Source organism: Hylobates moloch, unplaced genomic scaffold, assembly GCF_009828535.3.
Source record: "Hylobates moloch isolate HMO894 unplaced genomic scaffold, HMol_V3 SCAFFOLD_18, whole genome shotgun sequence".
Taxonomy (NCBI): Eukaryota; Metazoa; Chordata; class Mammalia; order Primates; family Hylobatidae; genus Hylobates; species Hylobates moloch.
Window position 1 is genome coordinate 12988557 of NW_026652293.1, and position 21908 is coordinate 13010464.

Sequence of the window (21908 nt, forward strand, 5' to 3'; positions counted from 1 at the left end):
AGTAGAGACAGGGTTTCACCATGTTGGTCAGGCTGGTGTCGGACTCCTGACCTGAGATGATCCATCCGCCTCAGCCTCCCAAAGTAGTGGGATTAGAGATTTGAGTCGCCGCGCCCAGCCTCCAAGTCTGTATTCTTTTTTTTTTTGAGATGGAGTCTCACTCTGTCACCCAGGCTGGAGTGCCGTGGCACCATCTCGGCTCACAGCAACCTCCACCTCCCAGGTTCAAGCAATTCTCCTGCCTCAGCCTCCCAAGTAGCTGGGATTACAGGCACCCGCCACCATACCCGGCTAATTACTATATTTTCAGTAGAACAGGGTTTCACCACGTTGGCCAGGCTAGTCTTGAACTCTTGACCTCAGGTGATCCGCCTGCCTAGGCCTCCCAAAGTGCTGGGATTACAGGTGTGAGCCACCACACCCGGCCCAAATCTGTATTCTTATAAGAATGATCCAATAGGCAGGAAGAGTCAGACAATGTGGGAGTGAACAAATAACAGTGTGGTCCCAAACCAGCAGCGTTAGTATCACCTGGAGCTTGTTAGAAATGCAGACTCTCCTGCTTCACCCTAGACACCTCCTCATTCAGATCAGCCATTTTAACACGTTCCCAGGTTCTATGGTTTGAGTATTTGCCCCCCTCTGAAATTCATGTTGAAACTTAATCTCCACTGTGGCAGTACTGAAAGGTGGGACCTTTAAGAGGTGATTGGGTTATGAGAGCAGAACCAATTCACAGATCAATGGATCAATGGGCTATCACTAGCAGCTTTATAAGACGGGGAAGACAGACCTGAGCTAACATGCTCAGACATGTGATGCCCTGTGCTGCCTCAGGACTCTGCAGAGTCCCCACTTAGCAGGAAGGCTCTCACCAGTGGCCTCTTCACCTGGGATTGCTTAGCCTCCATAGCTATAAGAAATAAATCCCTTTTCATTATAAATCACCCAGTTTCAGGTATTCTGTTATTATTATTACCATTATTATTATTTTGAGAGGCTCTCACTCTGTCACCCAGGCTGGAGTGCACTGGCAGCATCTCAGCTCACTGCAACCTCCGCCTCCCAGGTTCAAGTGAGTCTCCTGCCTCAGCCTCCCGAGTAGCTGGAATTACAGGCATCTGCCACCATGCTCAGCTAATGTTTGTATTTTTAGTAGAGACGGAGTTTCGCCATGTTGGCCAGGCTGGTCTTGAACTCCTGACCTCCCACCTGCCTCGGCCTCCCAAAGTGCTAGGATTACAGGCGTGAGTCACTGCGCCCGGCTCAGGTATTCTGTTACAAGAAGAAAATGGACTAATACACCAAGTGATTCTTATGTACATTAAAAAGTAAGAACTGAAGTACAGGACAAATGACCACGAAAAAGGGAAGAAAGTTCTAGAGCAAGTAGTGGAGAACTCACATTTGATGTGAAGGGGGAAATTCTTCATTCTAACAGTAGGACAAAAGAAAGGCAATGAGGGCGATCCAAAACTGTTTACAGATCTGCTAGTATAAAGGGAAGATAATTCCCACCTAAAGCCTTCCCATCTCTGGTCTCAAGAAAAGATAAGGCAAATTTAGCTGACAGTAGTAGGGAAAGGGTTACAGAAGGTCCGAGAATTAGAGGAAAATGGGTAACACAGTTGTCATGAAGCATGGGAAAGCAAACTTAGGGATACATTTGTTGGACTGGCAGTGGAAGTTTGTGCTTATGAACTTAAAGTGAAACCAACTTCCTTGTTTAAGTTTCTCCAGCAATATTTGCCTCTGCAAATGCAGGTTAGAAATAAAATGGGTAACTAAGCTAAACCATCTGAGCTGTTACCAAATGAGTAACAGGGAGGGAAGGGGAGACATAAGAACTGAGAGTACTTATAAAAATCTAAGTTCAAAAAAATAAAATCTAAGTTCAAGATGGACAAATATGAAGTCCAATAAGACTGTGAGAAATTAATAGGCTCAATGGTTTATAAGTCATAATGAGGTTGAACATTTTAAAAATTTAAAGCAAGTGAGTCAAGAAGATAGGAGAAACTGTTCAAGAATGGGAAGTCTGTAATGGGATGTGAAGGTTGCATAGTTTCTCAAGATGAATAGGTCTAGAATGTGACTGTGATTTTCTACAGCTGAGGAGGAGTGGGGGAAAGATTACTAAAGATGAAGAAATAAAGGAACTCCAGAGGCAAAGTATTAAGCAGTCCTTCTACAATGATACTGATATTATGGATAATGAAGATAGCTGTAATAGTGTTTTTTACATTTAGCTTTTTATTGAGCTTCATGCCAGCTTTCAAGAAAGGACACCTGGAGATATAACTTCTTTTAAATCTGTTTAGTGCTTGTCTTCAGATAAGGTTTAATTTTCTCTTGGCTGACAGTTGTAAATGAAAGTGGATCAAGACAAATTAACTACTCAAATTGGCAAAGGGAGTGATAAGCTGACAAATTAAGCATCTTCAAAGCACAAATCACAGTTCCATAAAAATTTCCAAGAAGAGGAATCCACAATCAATACGATCTTGTGCAACTTGGTCAAGCAAACCTAAGAATCCCCTAACTGGAAATGTAAGAAAATTATTTCATTCTTGAAATGAATTCAAAAAATATTTACTGAACACCACTGTGTATAGTTCACTATTAGGAGTGTTCTGAATTTTTTCATAATCTGGTATGAACTAGATTAATCATTAAGAGTAATTATAAATATTGGCCAGGCGTGGTGGCTCATGCCTGTAACTGCAGCACTTTGGGAGGCCGAGGTGGGTAGATCACTTGAGACCAGGAGTTCCAGACCAGCCTGGCCAACATGGCGAAACCCCGTCTCCACTAAAAACACAAAAATTAGCCGGGTGTGGTGGCAAACGCCTGTAATCCCAACTACTTGGGAGGCTGAGGCATGAGAATTGCTAGAACCTGAAGGGCGGAGGTTGCAGTGAGCCGAGATCGTGCCATTTCACTCCAGCCTGGGTGACAGAGTGAGACTACTTCTCAAAAAAAAAAAAAAAAAGGAGTAATTATAAATATTGCTGAGTATACAGAAATCTATTTTCATCGTTTTAAGCTTTTTTAATAAAAAATTTAAGTGCATTTTACAACTTAAGTTTACATTTTGATTTGAAACAAAAAGAGTAATGAAGTGGCAATGTATAATTTAGAATTTCATGTTTTCTGGCTGTGAGATGCAATTTACTCAAGTGAGTATAATCCTACCTTATTTATCCAGTACATGACAGCGTCCTCAATATCATAGGGCAGATCTGTGGCTTGAAAAAAAGCTGAATACTGCTGAGCACACGCAATTACTTTTTCTATACTGACCATTTCTACAGTATAAGCCATCATGAGGGTATCGATCATGGCCAAATGTGCACTCTGAAAATATAAAACAAGAACAAATAGTTTTAAAATTATACTTAGAAATTGCTTTTTACATATTTTGAAATGTTAATGACATCTCCTAACAAGCAGCAGAATAACTACAAGAAGACCAGCCTTAGTAAGAAAGCATAAATTGTATATGCTAAAGATGAGCTAACTGACCCAAACTAATTTATTGTTCAAATACTTATTGAGGATCTATATTTAAGATACTCATTATCTTCTACTCCAAAAATGCTTCTTTTCTTGTTTTTCCTATTTTTTATAATGTCATGGTCACTTACTCAGCAATATAACTTACCAACTTCAGAACCATCTTTGATGGTCTTTCCTCATTCTTCTCACCCACATAGTACAAGTTTATAGATTCTCTATCTTTCAGATCTTCCCTCTTCCTCATTCTGATTGTCACAGTTCCAATTCAGACCCAAACATTTCTCACACTTGAACAAGGCAAAAAATTCTTTAACTGGTTTTCCTGCCTCCAACTTCTTCCTCATCTAATTCATCCAGAACAGGACTTCTAGCCTTTGGCACAGATAGATAGATTTGGCATAGATAGATAGACAGTAGATACATAGATAGATAGATACACACACACACACACACACACACACACACACACACACACACTGTTATATGGAAGTTCTAAAAAAAAATCCCAAACATTACAGCAGTATATAAAGTGCCCCTCCCTCCACCAGTTTCTTCAGTCTGGTATATATTCCTACAAAAAAGTTTAATGCCTATCAAATATGTACACATTTACACTGTTTGGCATTACAATGTTACAACACTGTATTTCTCCAGGGATAATTCTTAGTTGTGGCTACTGGGTCCAAGGGCAATCACAATTTAAGTTTTGATAGATAACCACTAATCTACTCTCTAGAAAGGTTACACCAACTTATCGCCCACCAACGTTATCAGCCTGCCTGTTTCTCCACATTTTTGACAACATTCGATATTATTCAATTTTAAAAATCTGTATCAACATGAAAGTTTAGAAGACCCCACTCTTGTTTGACTTTACAATCTTGATTATCACTGAAGATAAGCATCCTTTTACGTGCTTTAGCAACCATTTGTATTTCTTCTTTGGAAAGCTACCTGCTCAAATCTTTTGCCTATTCTTAACTGATTTGTAAGAGCTCATTATATATTAGGTCTTTTTAACCTTCTGTCATTGAGGTAGCAAATACTTTCCCCTAGTTTGTCTCCAGACTTTCAACTTTAGGGTACCTTTTGTTGTAGAGTTTTAAATATTTACTTGGTAAAATCTGTTAATCTCAATGTTGTCCTTTATGGCTTTGGAGTTGATAACATGTTTATAAAGGTCTTCTCCAACCCCAAAATATAGAAATATTATTCTCTATTTTTCCATAACTTTAATTCCATCTGGAATTTACTTTTGACAGTGTTATAAACTAGCAGCTGTTTTTTCCAAATCAGAGATTGCATCATATCATTCTCTCATAAAGTCTACCTCATTTTCTACATAATGAAGTCTAAACACCTTAAGAGAGGTAAAGTTTCTTTCTTTCTTATTAGCTGGTTTGTTAGTCTAGCCTTATAATCTACCATTTCCTTCTCCAATCTGCTCTCAGTTTTCAAGCTTTTGTGCCCTGGTTTGTTGTCCTCCTAACAATACAGGCTAAGTTTTGTCGTTGGTTAGAATGTTACTCTAATTGTGAAGATTTTTCCAGTTCTCTTTCCAATCAAAATGACTCACTCAACCTATCAAAGAGAACAGGTTCCTACAGAATATTGTTTCTGCTTGCATTAATTTCTAAATTATCTAAAGTACGGCATCAGCAGTGGTATTTTTAAACAGCTTCCCCAGGTGATGCTAATGAGCAGCCAGGGTTGAGAACCACTGATTTCTCTGACATGTGCACAGTTACCCGCATATGACTCTATTTCTCTAGGTAGACAGTGTAGGATATTATCTCAGTTATCTTCCTATTCCCTACATCGAACATGGTACCTGGCAACTAGCAGGGGCTAAAGAAAGGAAAGAAGCCAGCCTTTTGGTTACTAAAAAGACTCAACAGCTGGGTTACTCTGGAGGTTGAGGAAGTGAATTCTGATCATTTAGGAGGTGGCAGTTCCAGCTTCTAGAAAACTGAGCAGTATTTATAGGAAAGCTGATGCTTTGTAAGAAGCAGAATGCTTAACACTGGCAATCATAAAACCAATAGTGGCTCCTACTTACTAAGTCTAACTTATGTGCCATATACTGTGCTAAATTCTTTATTAGTATATTAACTCTTTCATTTCAAATATTTTTTGAAATAAGCCTGGAGATAATAGACAAAAAACACTTTCTATAATCCTCAAAAGTCTCTAAATGAAGTATCATTTATGTTTTATATGTGCAGAAACTAAAGTATAGACAATTAAGCAATCTGTCCAAACCTGTGTTACCATATCATGCAGTTGGCAGAAGTTAAGTAATTTTGTTGCAAAGCAAAGAAAAATGTTTCAGAAATGACAAACATAATATGCAAGAAAGAAAAAGTAGCATCAATAATTATTTCAAATTAAAACCACATTTTCATATTCAATCTCCTCTAAGAAGTATTTTCCACACTACTACTGTCCAACTATCCCAGTTCTTCCTTCACACTCAGAATATTGTAGCCTTTCTCTTTAGTCATTCATCATTATGTATCCTCTCCGTTATATTCCATCCCTGGAAAGCAGGGATCCTGTCTTTTTCGCTTTTGTTCCTAGACAATGTTTTATGGGTGAAAGTAAATTCGTGTTTAATAGCATTAGTAAATTTGTGTTTAATAGCATTAAAAAACACGGCACTTTTGGATTAAAATGTGGGAAAATATTTCAAGAGCCACAAAATCATTCATGTACTCTTAAGACTCCTTTTGGCAGTTTGTTCTATAAACACACGAGAGAGGAGAAAAAAGCTGTATAAATAAAAAATAACCATTATAATATTATACAACAAAAAGAAAACAATATCCAACCAAAATGAGTAATTTTATGATATATTAAACTATTTAACAATAAGGGAAATGCATACAATATAAAATTGAGTGGAAAAAACAGAATACCACACTATAATACTGTTTTTTATATATACATAAAAACATGAAAAAGGAAGGAAACAGAACAGAAACAAGAAAAACAGAACATCTGGCCAGGCGCGGTGGCTCACGCTTGTAATCCCAGCACTTTGGGAGGCCGAGGCGGGAGGATCACGAGGTCAGGAGATCGAGACCATTCTGGCTAACATGGTGACCAAAAATTACCCGGCATGGTGGTGGGTGCCTGTAGTCCACTATTTGGAGGTGAGGCAGAGAATGGCTGAACCGGAGGAGGTTGCGAAAAACAGAACATCATACCATAATAATGTTTGAATACCACAGACACACACACACACACACAACAGAAAGGGAAAATGAATAAAAGTAAAACTTAGAAATTACCTTGTTATAGTATGTAAAAACACAAATAAAATCTATAGTTTACTTCGAAAATTGGGATACATTTTCAGAACAAAGCTCATTTCACTGATTAACTTCCTAAATTAAAAAACAAATTTCTAAAAATTCCACTACTGTGTTATGGTTATTTCCATATGATATTCACTCACTTTAAGAACTCTTACATTTTAGTGTGATTTTTTTTTTACTTAACTTTACAATATGATAGTGATAATTAAAAATTATGTATAACAAACTATATACATAATGGATTTAGAAAAGATCAACATCAAAAAATAAACTCAAGGCTAAAATCAATCAGTTTGGAGCTATGATAGCTCCAAATAAAATATACACATTTAATTGCTTACCTAAAGCATTCAGATCAGAATAATAACAATACCTAACACTGTTAAGTGTCACATACTGTTTTTGGCATTTTACTGTTTTCTGTCATGTACTGTTTTCAGTATGTAATGTTCTCAGCATTTGTATTAATTTAATAAAACAACCCTGTGAGGTAAGCACTATCACTCTACCTATTTTACAGATAAGAAAACTATATAACCTGTCCAAGGTTACACAGCAAGGAGGCAGTGATGCAGGGATTCAAACTTGGAAATCTGGCTCCAGAGCCCATATCACTGAACATCACACCTCCAGACTTAATCCCAACCTCTGCACCTTGACTCTCAGTGCTGTAGTAGGAGGCAACTGCGCCAGCAACCGAAACAACAGTGTACATTGCAACCACCAGGTGGCAGAGCATAGCATGACATCTAAGAGCAGCAGTAGGAAGACTGGTTATGGAAGAAAAAGCAGGAGGGCTACCTGGCATTTCAATGAAAAGAAAAGGATTTGGGGAATGTGGAATCCCAGGGACTTTACTGGGTGACAGCTGAAGTATCATCCAAAGGCCACCATTAGGTTCTATATCTGTGTTACAAGGGTTATATTTTTATCATCTCCAACCAGTGGAGTCTAAGCAAAAATAAATTACATTTATGTATTAGAAATGAAGGTTAAACCTATTAAAGAAAGGAAAGCTTTTAAGTGTTATAAGAAATTTTTAGCCTCATAAATTAAGGTAAAAGTTCTGCTACTGCATGGCTTTTACTATTCTTGTATCAGATTTAGACATAGAACTTAAAAAAAAAATCCTAAAATGAACTTAGTTTTTGGACTAATAAAGTGGCTAGACTGCCTACTATGCCCAAGTGCTCCCACAGGTATTTAAGAGGAAATAAACACTTAAATCAATCACAAACATGAGGTACTAGTTATTCTGCTAAAATGGTACATACAGCATATTCATACTATACTCTATAGTTTTTCAAAGTTATTCCAATTTAGAAAATATTTTACATATCATTTATCTAAATAAACACTTTTTCATAAGTTTCATTTATCTTTAGTTTACATGGAGATAAAAGTAAAACACCACTTGCAACTCCGCTGAGGTGATATGTCATTTTATCAATAAGGAAATCTCAGGATGAGTATCTACATTTGGTCACAGAGTTAGTAAGAGTTAGAACTAGGATTCAAAATCCTGGTCTGTCTATGGTCAAAGCTCGTATACTTGCCATTCCTCCATGTTGGCCCCAGTATTTCACAATAAATCTTTTGTTATTATGTAATAATACTTTGCCATTGAATTACTATTTCTAAACTTCTGATACTGACAATTCAAGAATAAACTAAAACCAAGGCTTCCAATCCAAAGACATTCTTATATAGAACTATCTTGGTTTAAAACAGAATTTAGTTAAAATAAAATCCAGTTTTAAACCAAGACAGTTGTACTATAAGGCTGCAGAGATAAAAATCTTGCTATTGCCACCATAGTATTACTACTGTCCTCAACTCAGTTAAACTAGGGGTTACTAGCTGCTAACACATCAAGCACTGTCCTCCTGCCTCTCAAAGCTCAAATGTGGTTCCCAGAACGAATAAATAAATAAAGTACTAAGACGAGTTAAAGAGATTATGAAAAAGAAAACAAGGATACCACCTACACTCAAGATTTCATCTTAGATACTGCCATCTGACTCTAGCTTTTGCTTATAGGTAACTCATCTAAATATAATTTAGATGGTGTAAGCTTTAATAATCTTCAGATATTTTAGAAAGGATATCAGAGATTGAAGATCAACTTAATAAAATAAAGCATGAAGACAAGATTAGAGAAAAAACAATGAAAAGGAACAAACAAAGCCTCCAAGAAATATGGGACTATGTGAAAAGACCAAACCTACGTTTGATTGGTATACCTGAAAGTGATGGGGAGAATGGAACCAAGTTGGAAAACACTCTTCAGGGTATTATCCAGAACTTCCTAACCTAGGAAGACAGTTCAACATTCAAATTCACGAAATACAGAGACCACCACAAAGATACTCCTCGAGAAGTGCAACCCCAAGACACAAAATTATCAGATTCACCCGAAAGGTCGGGTTACCCACAAAGGGGAGCTCATCAGATTAACAGCGGATCTCTACGTGGAAACCCTACAAGCCAGAAGAGAGTGGGGGCCAATATTCCACATTCTTTTTTTTTTTTTGAGATAAGAGTCTTGCTCTGTCACCAGGCTGGAGTGCAGTGGCGTGATCTCAGCTCACCGCAACCTCCACCTCCCGGGTTCAAGAGATTCTCCTGCCTCAGCCTCCCAAGTAGCTGGGACTATAGGCACACAACACCACACCCAGCTAATTTTTGTATTTTTAGTAGAGAAGGGGTTTCACCATGTTGGCCAGGATGGTCTCAATCTCTCGACCCTGTGATCCGCCTGTCTCAGCTTCCCAAAGTGCTGCGATTACAGGTGTGAGCCACCGCGCCAGGCCTCAACCTTCTTAAAGAAAAGAATTTTCAACCCAGAATTTCATATCCAGTCAAACTAAGCTTCATAAGCGAAGGAGAAATAAAATCCTTTACAGACAACCAAATACTGAGATTTTTGTCACCACCAGGCCTGCCTTACAAGAGCTCCTGAAGGAAGCACTAAATATGGAAAGGAAAAACCAGTACCAGCCACTGCAAAAACATACCAAATTGTAAAGACCATTGACACTATGAAGAAACTGCATCAACTAACAGGCAAAATAACCAGCTAGCATCATAATGACAGGATAAAATTCATACATAACAATATTAACCTTAAATGTAAATGGGCTAAATGCCCCAGTTAAAAGACACAGATTGACAAATTGGATGGAGTCAAGACCCACTGGTGTGCTGTATTCAGAAGACCCATCACATGTGCAAAGACACACATAGGCTAAAAATAAAGCAATGGAGGAAGATTTACCAACCAAATGGAAAGCAAAAAAAAGCAAGGGTTGCAATCCTAGTCTCTGATAAAACAGATGTCAAACCAAGAAAGATCAAAAAAGACAAAGAAGGGCATTCCATAATGGTAAAGGGATCAATGCAACAAGAAGAGCTAACTCTCCTAAATATATATGCACCCAATACAGGAGCACCCAGATTCATAAAGCAAGTTCTTAGAGGCCTACAAAGAGACTCAGACTCCCACACAATAATAGTAGGAGACTTGAACACTCCACTGTCAATATTAGATCAACGAGATAGAAAATTAACAAGGATATTCAGGACTTGAACTCAGCTCTGGACCAAGCAGACCTAATAGACATCTACAGAACTTGCCACCCCGAATCAACAGAACACACATTCTTCTCAGCACCACATTGCATTTATTCTAAAATCGATTACATAATTGGAAGTAAAACACTCCTCAGCAAATGCAAAAGAATAGAAATCATAACAAACAGTCTCTCAGACCACAGTGCAAGCAAATTAGGACTCAAGGTTAAGAAACTCACTCAAAACCGCTCAACTACATGGAAACTGAACAACCTGCTCCTGAATGACTACTGGGTAAATAACAAAATTAAGGCAGAAATAAGTAAGTTCTTTGAAACCAACAAGAACAAAGACACATGTACCAGAATCTCTGGAACACAGCTAAAGCAGTGTTTAGAGTGAAATTTATAGCACTAAATACCCACAAGAGAAAGCAGGAAAGATCTAAAATCGACACCCTAACATCACATTTAAAAGAACTAGAGAAGCAAGAGCAAACAAATTCAAAACTTAGCAGAAGACAAGAAATAACTAAGATCAGAGCAGAACTGAAGGAGAAAGAGACATGAAAAAGCCTTCAAGAAGTCAATGAATCCAGGAGCTGGTTTTCTGAAAAGATTAACAAAATATAGACTGCTAGCCAGACTAATAAAGAAGAAAAGAGAGAATCAAATAGACACAATAAAAAATGATAAATGGGGTATCACCACTGATACCACAGAAATACAAACTGCCATCAGAGAATACTAAACACCTCTATGCGAATCAACTAGAAAATCTAGAAGAAATGGATAAATTCCTGGACATATACCCCCTCCCAAGACTAAACCAGGAAGAAGTCGAATCCCTGAACAGACCAATAACAAGTTCTGAAATTGAGGCAGTAATTAATAGCCTACCAACCAAAAAAAAAACCCCAGGACCAGATGGATTCACAGCCAAATTCTACCAGGGGTACAAAGAGGAGCTGGTACCATTCCTTCTGAAACTATTCCAAACAACAGAAAAAGAGGGACTTCTCCCAAACTCTTTTTATGAGGCCAGCATCATCCTGATACCAAAATCTGGCAGAGACACAACAAAAAAAGAAAATTTCAAGCCAATCTCCCTGATGAACATCAATGCGAAAACCCTCAACAAAATACTGGCAAACTGAATCCAGCACCACATCAAAAAGCTTATCCACCACGATTAAGTCAGCTTCATCCCTGGGATGCAAGGCTGGTTCAACATAGGCAAATCAATAAACATAATCCAACACATAAACAGAACCAATGACAAAAACCACATGATTATCTCAATAGATGCAGAAAAGGCCTTTGATAAAATTCAACACCCCTTCATGCTAAAAACTCTCAATAAACTAGGTATTGATGAAATATATCTCAAAACAATAAGAGCTATTTATGACAAACCCACAGCCACTATCATACTGGATGGGCAAAAGCTGGAAGCATTCCCTTTGAACACCGACACAAGACAAGGATGCCCTCTCTCACCACTCCTATTCAACACAGTATTAGAAGTCTTGGCCAGGGCAATCAGGCAAGAGAAAGAAATAAAGGGTATTCAAAGGAAGGGAGGAAGTCAAATCGTCTCTGTCTGCAGATGACATGATTGTATATGTAGAAAAACCCATCGTCTCAGCCCAACATCTCCTTAAGCTGATGAACAACTTCAGCAAAGTCTCATGATACAAAATCAATGTGCACAAATCACAAGCATTCCTATACACCACAATAACAGACAAACAGAGAGCCAAATCATGAGTGAACTCCCATTCACAATTGCTACAAAGAGAATAAAATACCTAGGAATATAACTCATAAGGAATGTGAAGGACCTCTTCAAGGAGAACTGCAAATCACTGCTCAAGGAAATAAGAGAGGACACAAACAAATGGAAAAACATTCCATGCTCATGGATAGGAAGAATCAATATCGTGAAAATGGCCATACTGCCCAAAGTAAGTTATAGATTCAATGCTATTCCCATCAAGCTACCATTGACTTTCTTCACAGAATTAGAAAAAACTACTTTAAATTTCATATGGACCCAAAAAAGAGCCCATATAGCCAAGACAATCCTAAGCAAAAGGAACAAAGCTGGAGGCAACACACTACCTGACTTCAAACTATACTATAAGACTATAGTAACCAAAACAGCATGGTACTGGTACCAAAACAGATATATAGACCAATGGAACAGAACAGAGGCCTCAGACATAATGCCACACATCTACAACCATCTGATCTTTGACAAACCTGACAAAAACAAGCAATGGGGAAAGGATTCCCTATTTAATAAACGGTGTTGGGAAAACTGGTTAGCCGTATGCAGAAAACTGAAACTGGACCCATTCCTTACACCTTATACAAAAATTAACTCGATATGGATTGAAGACTTAAACATAAGATCTAAAACCATAAAAACCCTAGAAGAAAACCTAGGCAATACCATTCAGGACATAGGCATGGGCAAAGACTTCATGACTAAGACACCAAAAGCAATGGCAACGAAAGCCAAAATTGACAAATGAGATCTAATTAAACTAAAGAGCTTCTGAACAGCAAAAGAATCTATCATCACAGTGAACAGGCAACCTTCAGAATGGGAGAAAATTTCTGCAATCTATCCATCTGACAAAGGGCTAATATCCAGAATCTACAAGGAACTTAAACGAATTTATAAGAAAAAAACAAACAAACCCATCAAAAAGTGGGCAAAGGATATGAACAGACACTTCTCAAAAGAAGACATTTATGAAGCCAACAAATATGAAAAAATATCATCATCACTGGTCATTAGAGAAATGCAAATCAAAACCACAATGAGATACCATCTCATGCCAGTCAGAATGGCAATCATTAAAAAGTCAGGAAACAACAGATGCTGGATAGGATGTGGAGAAACAGGAATGCTTTTACACTGTTGGTGGGAATGTAAATTAGTTCAACCATTGTGGAAGACAGTGTGGTGATTCCTCAAGGATCTAGAACTTCTGGTACCATTTGACCCAGCAATCCCATTACTGGGTATATACCCAAAGGATTATAAATCATTCTACTATCAAGACACATCCACACATATGTTTACTGCAGCACTATTCACAACAGCAAAGAGATGGAACCAACCCAAATGCCCATCAATGATAGACTGGATAAAGAAAATGTGGCACATATATACCACGGAATACTATGCAGCCATAAAAAAGGATGAGTTCATGTCCTTTGCAGGGACATGGATGAAGCTGGAAACCGTTCTCAACAAACTAACACAGGAACAGAAAACCAAACACTGCATGTTCTCACCCATAAATGGGAGTTGAACAATGAGAACACATGGACACAAGGAGGGGAACATCACACACTGCGGCCTGTTGGGGGGTAGAGGGTTAGGGGAGGAATAGCATTAGGAGAAATACTAATGTAGATGATCGGTAGACGGGCGGAGCAAACCACCACGGCACATGTATCCCTATATAACACACCTGCACATTCTGCACATATATCCCAGAACTTAAAATATAATTAAAAAATAAATAAATAACCTTCAGATATTTTACAATGTTCTTGCCTTTTAGTAGTATAGGGATTTTTCTGGATAAATTTTGTATAAAGCAAATTTCTGCAAATTGAATTAGGTTGGCTTTCATTTTGCAATTAGAGGAGCAAATATTTGACAGAAATACAGTTAGTTCTGTTTTGAAAATACATATTTGTTTCCATGCAACTGGTATGTTAGGGAACAATCGGAATTGCAGTTTGTTTATGCATAGCTTTGTTCACCAGAAATACTAGGTGAATGCAAAAAATCACACACAGCTGTACTGAGACATGTAGGAATACATATATGCACACACATCTCAGACATCTACCACTTCCTTCAGTTCACCGTGTGTAACATGGGGGGGTGAACTATACCCTCATCTTTCTCATCTGGTATTATAACTTTCTCTGGTGTTACCACTTTCTGTCCTATTTCAGACAGGATACTTCACAATAACTCATGTGCTGCAACCATTTTAATGCTACTTCCACAAGAAAACTTCAGGCTTTTTTCAAAGTGAAGTACCATACATATTACAGTATGTATGTATATTTTAAGCATTAACACACGTAAAATTATACCACCATTTTTATTATATTCCTATCGTTTTAAAACAACATACACTGCTCTTACCAGCTTTTCTCGTAAGTCCTGTGGTGTTTATTGCACAATTTTCCATAGTACAGTGATTTAAAGAGCATATATATTACATTACAGCAAAACTGAGCACATACTAAAAACCCAAAGAATCTAGAAACCTTTATAAAACCACATATTGAGAGGAAATTTTTTTCTGGTAAAATAATAATACTGCTTAAATTGCAGTAAAGAAAAAATATCTGACATGGCATCCAGACCAGAAAAAAAGAAGTTAAACTATCTCTACTTGCAAATGACATGATCTTATATATAAAAAATCCTAAGGAATCTTCTAAAACAATTAGAACCAGTAAAAGAGTTCACTAAGGTTGTAGGATACAAGATCAATATACAATAAGCAATTACATTTGTAAACACATATATTTGCAATAAACAATCTGAAAATGAAATTAAGAAAACAATTCCATTTATGATAGCACCAACAAGAATAAAGTACTTTGCAATACATTTAAAAGAAGTGTAAAACTTATGCTCTGAAAACTACAAAACATTGTTGAAAGAAATTAAAGATAAACAGAAAGACATCCCATATTGATGGATGGAAGACTACATACTCCTAGGATGGCAATACTTTCCTAAATTGGTATACAAAGTAATGTGATCTCTATCAGAATCCCAGGTAGCTTCTTTATAGAAACTGACAAACTGATCCTAAAATTCATACTAAAACTCAAGGGACTCACCACAGCCAAAGGAATCGTGAAAGGGAACAAAGTAGGAGGACTTATACTTTCTGATTTTAAAACTTACTACAAAGCAACAATAATCAACACAATACGGCACTGGTATAAAAACAGAGATCAATGGAACTGAGAGTCCAGAAATAAGCCCATATGTCTATGGTCAATTGATTTTTTTTAACACAAAAAAATTTGTTTAATTATTTGAACAGCAAATAGTTAAGTAGTAACCTACAAGAGGATTATGGCATTGTTGTTCCAGACATACTGCTGTTATATCCAATCTGTATTAAACATAGTCAGGACCAAAGGTACCACTGCTACTCTGCTATACCCAGGTGGAACTATGCATGTGGCAGCCCTGGCAAGAGGGGTGACTTTCATGAGATTCAAAATACCTCTCTGAAGAGTTTCAAAATCTTAACAATATGACATATGCTTAAACAACTGATTGCACAAAACTGCTATTTTTATTTTATTTGGACCTCCCTGGTTAGATATGTCAATGAAGTATACAGAGCAAGTCAAAAAAGTATGATGACTAGCATGCGACTATCAGCACAATGATACTGATTTAGCTGCTATTTAATTCTGCCCAAATTTTTAGGAAGCAAATATTACAGACAAGGAAGTAGTTGAGAGTTCTCTTTAATCTGTTTATATACAAGTAGATGAGTATCTGGTTTACATCTTGTCACTTATATTTGGTAATAATCACACTACCCAATGAAGAAGTGTTTCCAAGATAATGTTAAAACAAACTGATATTAAGCTTTATTGCAAACTTAATATATACAAGAAGAGTATAGCTCAAATATCTATTGAAATGCAAGGCCCAGACAGATGAAAGATATGTCTCCCGAGCAGACTCATCGACTTCATCTGGACTATATGTGGCTTCAAATGGCAAATTAAGGGCATTTAAATGTGGCTCTACTGGATGGACACACACAGGAATGGCATACTAATAGTCAAATGAATATAGTAAACAAAGGAAACAGTTTAGAGCAGTCGTTCCAAATATGGATGATCATCAAAAAGATCATAAATTCCCTGGCCTCAAACCTTAGAGGCTGACTCATTAGATCTCTAGAGAGAGGCCCAAGAATAGCATACTATCAGGAATCTTGCTTTCACAGTCCTTCACAGCTACAAGTGATTAACCTTTCTACAGGACATTGCCAATCACATCACTCTACAGTCAAAAGCCTTCAGTGACTTCCCAGGGCCTACCTACTCAACAAGTCCAAGATTATTTAAATAACATTAAAATTCTTCAAGATCTTAAAATAATCACTCTTTTCAGGTCTTCTGCTACTTCCCCACATAAATCCTATAGTCTAGCAGCATAGGGTAGCAAAGACCATTTAAGCAGAGTACCTAGGCTTAATCCCAACTCTGCCACTTACTAACTAGGTGATCTTTGGCAAATTCCTTAATTTCTCTGTGCTTCAATACCTCAACTATAAAATGGAGTGACAATAATAGTACAAGGCATTTCATGCTCTAAAAATAACATGGTTTGTGTCAAGAATAGGGTTAGGATGAATCACTCAAAAGCCACACAACTTTATAACCAGGAGGCAATGAGAACTGCCCAGGCAGACTCAACATGGCTGGAGGTTGCCATACTGAAAAATGTACAAAACTACAATGTGGAAATGCAGATGGGACTCTGATTAGAGCACGGATGGTGAATGCTGCTGGTGAATCCAGATAGACATGGATCTCAGCCAGCAGAGCCAGATTAAGGCAAGCACAGGAGGCAATACAACTTGACCCTAGCCAAGAACTGCATTGTGCTGGGAATGCATACCTCTGGGAAGGGGCCTTGGGGCAGATGCTTATTTTAAGATTCAAATATGGAAGAATCCTATGGAGATATCAGTAAGAACTCATGATTACATATTTCTCCTGGCATTGTCATGAGTTAAGGGCCTAGCAGTAACACCAAAGCAGCAGCAATAAATACATCTATCCCCAGATCATGGTTTCTAAATAACATTCCCCATTAATATAAACCCAAGGCTTCACAGAAAAAGGCTGGTTCCAGGTCAGAGATAGGGAAAGAAGAAAGTGAGTCTGGAATATTTGGTTATGTCATATTTGGTTATGCCAAACCCGCTGATTTGCAGGGCCTATTGTACTTGCTGAAAAAACTGTGTATAAAGTGGGTCTACTCAGTTCAAACCCATGTTGTTCAAGGGTCAACTGTATGGCAAAATGTTTATCTTATCTTAGTTTTTAAACTTTTGACAAAATTAAGGATAGAAGAAAATATAATTTAGAAGCAAACAAAGCTTGTATTTTTCCACAGAAATCAGTAAGCACATCTTATACATGCATCATTACATATGTCATAGCTAAGTCAGCTAAGGTCTGAAGATGAATTTACAGATCTCAATATTCTTGTCCCACAAAACTATGTTTACAAGTAAGCTTTGGGTAATATATGGATTAAGAAGGAGCTGTTACTGCATCCACAGAATAAGTTGTTTCTGCTTCCCTTTTTAATTCCTAGGTTAATTGTGGGTGGCTTTCCTCCCAAGCCTTATCTTATAAAGATATGCACTTCAAAATGTTTGTTTGTTTGTTTAATACACACATCATCAGGTGGGTATAAGAAAGTATACAACCTTAATGTAGTGCTAATTAACGTGTGCGAGTCCAGTTGCTACAATTAGTTACAGAAAATGAAGAGGGATCAATAAGCCAAAAAGAAATAAAAGATGAAAATAAAAAAAACTCCTTAAGAATGAAATGCCTTCAAGTGGGTTTTCAAAGCAAATATAAGCCACTTTAATTATACCATAAATATGCAGAGCAACAGGATACAAGTGTTTTAAGCTCAGAATACTGTCCTACCATCAGTAATATCCAAACAAGGCAGCTTTCTTTGCAGCAACCCTTCCAAAATCAAATCCACTCTTAAGAAATTTTATGATCTAAAGTGAAAAATAATTGTATTTCTTTTAGTTGTTACTATTTTGTTTTCCCATATATAAGTAAACATTTTTCCTAGTAACTCAGTTATACATGTTATTTAAATTAACACATATACTAATATCCATTAAAAAAAACACCCTAGAAATAGAAGTAGGTCAATAAAAACCAACGATGATTGCTAACATTTACTGATCTTTCTTACTATAGGTCAAGCACCACATTAGATACTTCACAACCACTACTGTATTTAATTCTCATACCTATTTATAAGGCAGACAATATTATCATTGCTTACTACAGATGAGAAAAACTGAAGCTCAGAGAGTTTTAGAAATGTTATAAAGTCAAACAGCTGATCATTGTTGGGATTTCAATCCAGGTCTGTTCGCTACAGAGATAATGTACTTGATCACTCCATACTTTCTCACTACCAGTGAGAAATGACACTGAAACCATTTCTGCTCCAAATGGCAGCATCTTCTTTTCATCTTAAAAATTCATTCCTCGTACATTTTTATTAAACTTTTTATTTTGAGCTCATTTTAAGTTCAAACACAACTGTGAGAAAGAACACAGAAACATCCCATTTACCATATACCCAGTTTCCCCCAATGGTAACACCTTGCAAAACCATAGTACAATATCACAACCAGGATACTGATATGGATACAATTAAGCCACAAACAATACAACACAGGATCCTTCATGTTGCCCTTTCCCAGTCACACCTAACTTCTCTCCAACCCCTGGCAATCACTAATCTGTTCTCCATTTCTATAATTTTGTCATTTCAAGAATGTTTATATAAATGGGATTTACGCAGTATGTAACTTTTTGGGATTGTCTTCCCCCCTACCCCCACTGCCAGAGACGGAGTCTCTTGCTTTGTCATCCAGGCTGGAGTGCAGTGGCGCGATCTCGTCTCACTGCAACCTCCTCCTCCCGGGTTCAAGCAATTTTCCTGCCTCAACCCCCCGAGTAGCTGGGATTACAGGCGCCTGCCACCACACCTGGCTAATTTTTATATTTTTAGTAGAGACAGGGTTTCACCATGTTGGCCAGGCTGGTCTCAAACTCCTGATCTCAAACTCTCAAAGTGCTGGGATTACAGGCTTGAGCCACTGCGCCCGGCTGGGATTGGCTTTTTTAAACTTAGCATGCCTATCCATATTCATACAAGCTGTTATATGTATCAATAGTTCATTTCTTTTTATTGCTGAGTAGTATTCCAGTAAACTACTTAAGACAACAATTATTTCAGATTATGAAATATAAACAGTTTTGTAAATGTAAATACATCAGCTTGACCGACACATTGAACATTCAACAAAACTATCTCATTAATGTTTTTAGGATTACCTCAAATATATTAAATTGAAGTACTAAATCTTTTACTCATGGGTGGCCTAATTTTCCCAATTTAACCTAACTTTCTTATGAATGTTTAAAGTTCTAAGGAAATTAAAGTTTATATTCTTAAAAAGAAGAACTCAGGTCATACGGCATAGTTAAATAAAAAAATTATTTTGGGTCAGTCTTCTTTTTTTTTGGAGATAGGGTCTTGCTTTGTCACTCAGGGCGGAGTGCAGTGGCGTGTTCTTAGCTCACTGCAACCTCTGCCTCCTGGGTTCAAGCAATTCTCCTGCCTCAGCCTCCTGAATAACTGAGATTACAGGCACGTGCCACCACATCTGGCTAATTTTTGTATTTTTAGTGGAGACAGGGCTTCACCATATTGGCTTTACTATTTATTTAATTTTTAACATATCTAACTAGCTCGCACAAAAAGTAAATCTCTAAGAGGGTCTTAAAGGAAAAGAATAACAATCACAGGTGCTAACTGCAACAGAATACATCTTTGAAAGGGACCACAGGAATAAGACTGTAAATATAACAGATTTTCCTGTTCTCAACTTTCAGTGATATTTCAAGCTATCCAACTAAGGCATAAAAAGAAAAAAAGCATTAAAAAAATGAACAGAGCCTCAGAGCCTCATCAGTGACCTGTGTGTGGGACAATAGCAAGCAGTTATATAAATGGAGTCTAAAAAACATGGTGGGGGATAATATTCAGAGAAATAATGGCTGAAATTTTTCCAATTTTGATGAAAACTATAAACTCACAGATATGAGTAGCTTTAAAAATCCCCAACATGGTAAATACAAAGAAAAATCCATTAAGGCACACCATAACCAAATTCCGGAAAAAAAAGAAAGAAAGAAATCTTAAAAGCAGCTGAAGAAAATCAAATTACACATTACATACAGAGGAACACTGATAAGAATAACATCTGACTTCTCTGAGAAACAATGCAAGCCAGAAGGCACAGAATGCATCTTACCCAGCAAAAATATCCTACAAAAATTGAGGTACAGGCCGGGTGCAGTGGCTCACGCCTGTAATCCCAGAACTTTGGGAGGCCGAGGCAGGTGGATCACCTGAGGTCAGGGATTCGATACCAGCCTGACCAACATGGTGAAACCCCATCCCTACTAAAAACACAAAAATTAGCCAGGCATGGTGGCGTGTGCCTGTAATCTCAGCTATTTGGGAGGCTGAGGCTGGAGAATCGCTTGAACCTGAGAGGCTGAGGTTACAGTGAGCCAAGACGGCGCCACTGCACTCCAGCCTGGGCAACAAGAGCGAAACTCCATCTCAAAAAAAAAAAAAGGAGGTAAAATAAAGATAACTTTTCTCAATGTTTATTGATCTAAAGATGTCACTAGCAAATGTGCACTACAAAAAAATGTAAAAGAAGGAAGACTTTAGTTTCTGGTCTGCATGTAAAAACCTTAGCAGTCACTCTGTTCTAACAACAAGCACAAAGCTGAACAGAATGAAGTATCAACAATTCTAAATAGATCTGAAAGAAAGGTGAGAACACAAGGCAAACCACCAGCCCAAAGGATGGAGAGACAGACAGGCAAAGGGAAGTCACAGATTACCAGAGCAAAGACTCACAAACAGAAACAGCCAAGGGAACCAGTGCTGGAGAAGGAAAACTAAACCGTTAACTGATGAATTGTTGCAGATTCAGAGTAAACAAGTCTGAGAGTTAAAAACTCCAAGGGGATCAAGTTATAGAGGGCTTTACCTTCAAGAGCTCAACCAGGCTCTAGCTTGAACAGGTTCTCACAATAAGTATCAGAAACTGTCCCCCCACCCTTCCCCCAAGCCCCGCTGCCCCCATGGTTCCAGTGGGAGGGGAGAGAGAATTTCTAAATATACTAGAGCACTCCATTCTTCTTAACAAGGCCTGCCCTCAGAAGAAACTAGGTTAAACCAGAGCTTAATCTGTTAAGGTACTATCAAAGCCTAACTGACCTGGGAGAGGGAAACATTCAAATCCTGTCCCCTCCAGCCTTCCTGACCCACCTAAAGAGGGAGAAAAAAACCTGAGAAACATTTATGAAGTCCACAGTCCAGAGGCATAGGCTCACCAAAAAGACTGAGACCTAATTATAGGACTATAGAATGCTTCTCCTCTCCCCCACACCTTGCCACCATATTATAGCAAGGTTGCAGGATACAAGGTTAACATACAAAAGCTAATCACATTCCTATATACCAACAATGAACAAGTGGTATTTGAAATTAAAAACAAAATACCATTTTCATTAGCACCCCCAAATTATAAATACTAAGTATAAATCTAAAAAA

At 37.6% G+C, this 21908-nt stretch overlaps 1 protein-coding gene across 5 annotated transcripts in view; it reads right to left on the reverse strand.

Annotated features, from left to right (window-relative positions):
* Positions 1-21908, reverse strand: part of CAMSAP2 (calmodulin regulated spectrin associated protein family member 2) — a 123933-nt gene that overhangs the window by 49903 nt on the left and 52122 nt on the right. For all 5 annotated transcript variants that reach the window (XM_032137632.2, XM_032137629.2, XM_032137631.2 and 2 more), the window contains exon 3: positions 3196-3357. In XM_032137632.2, the coding sequence (XP_031993523.1) occupies positions 3196-3357 (162 nt within the window). The remainder of the gene's footprint in view (positions 1-3195; positions 3358-21908) is intronic.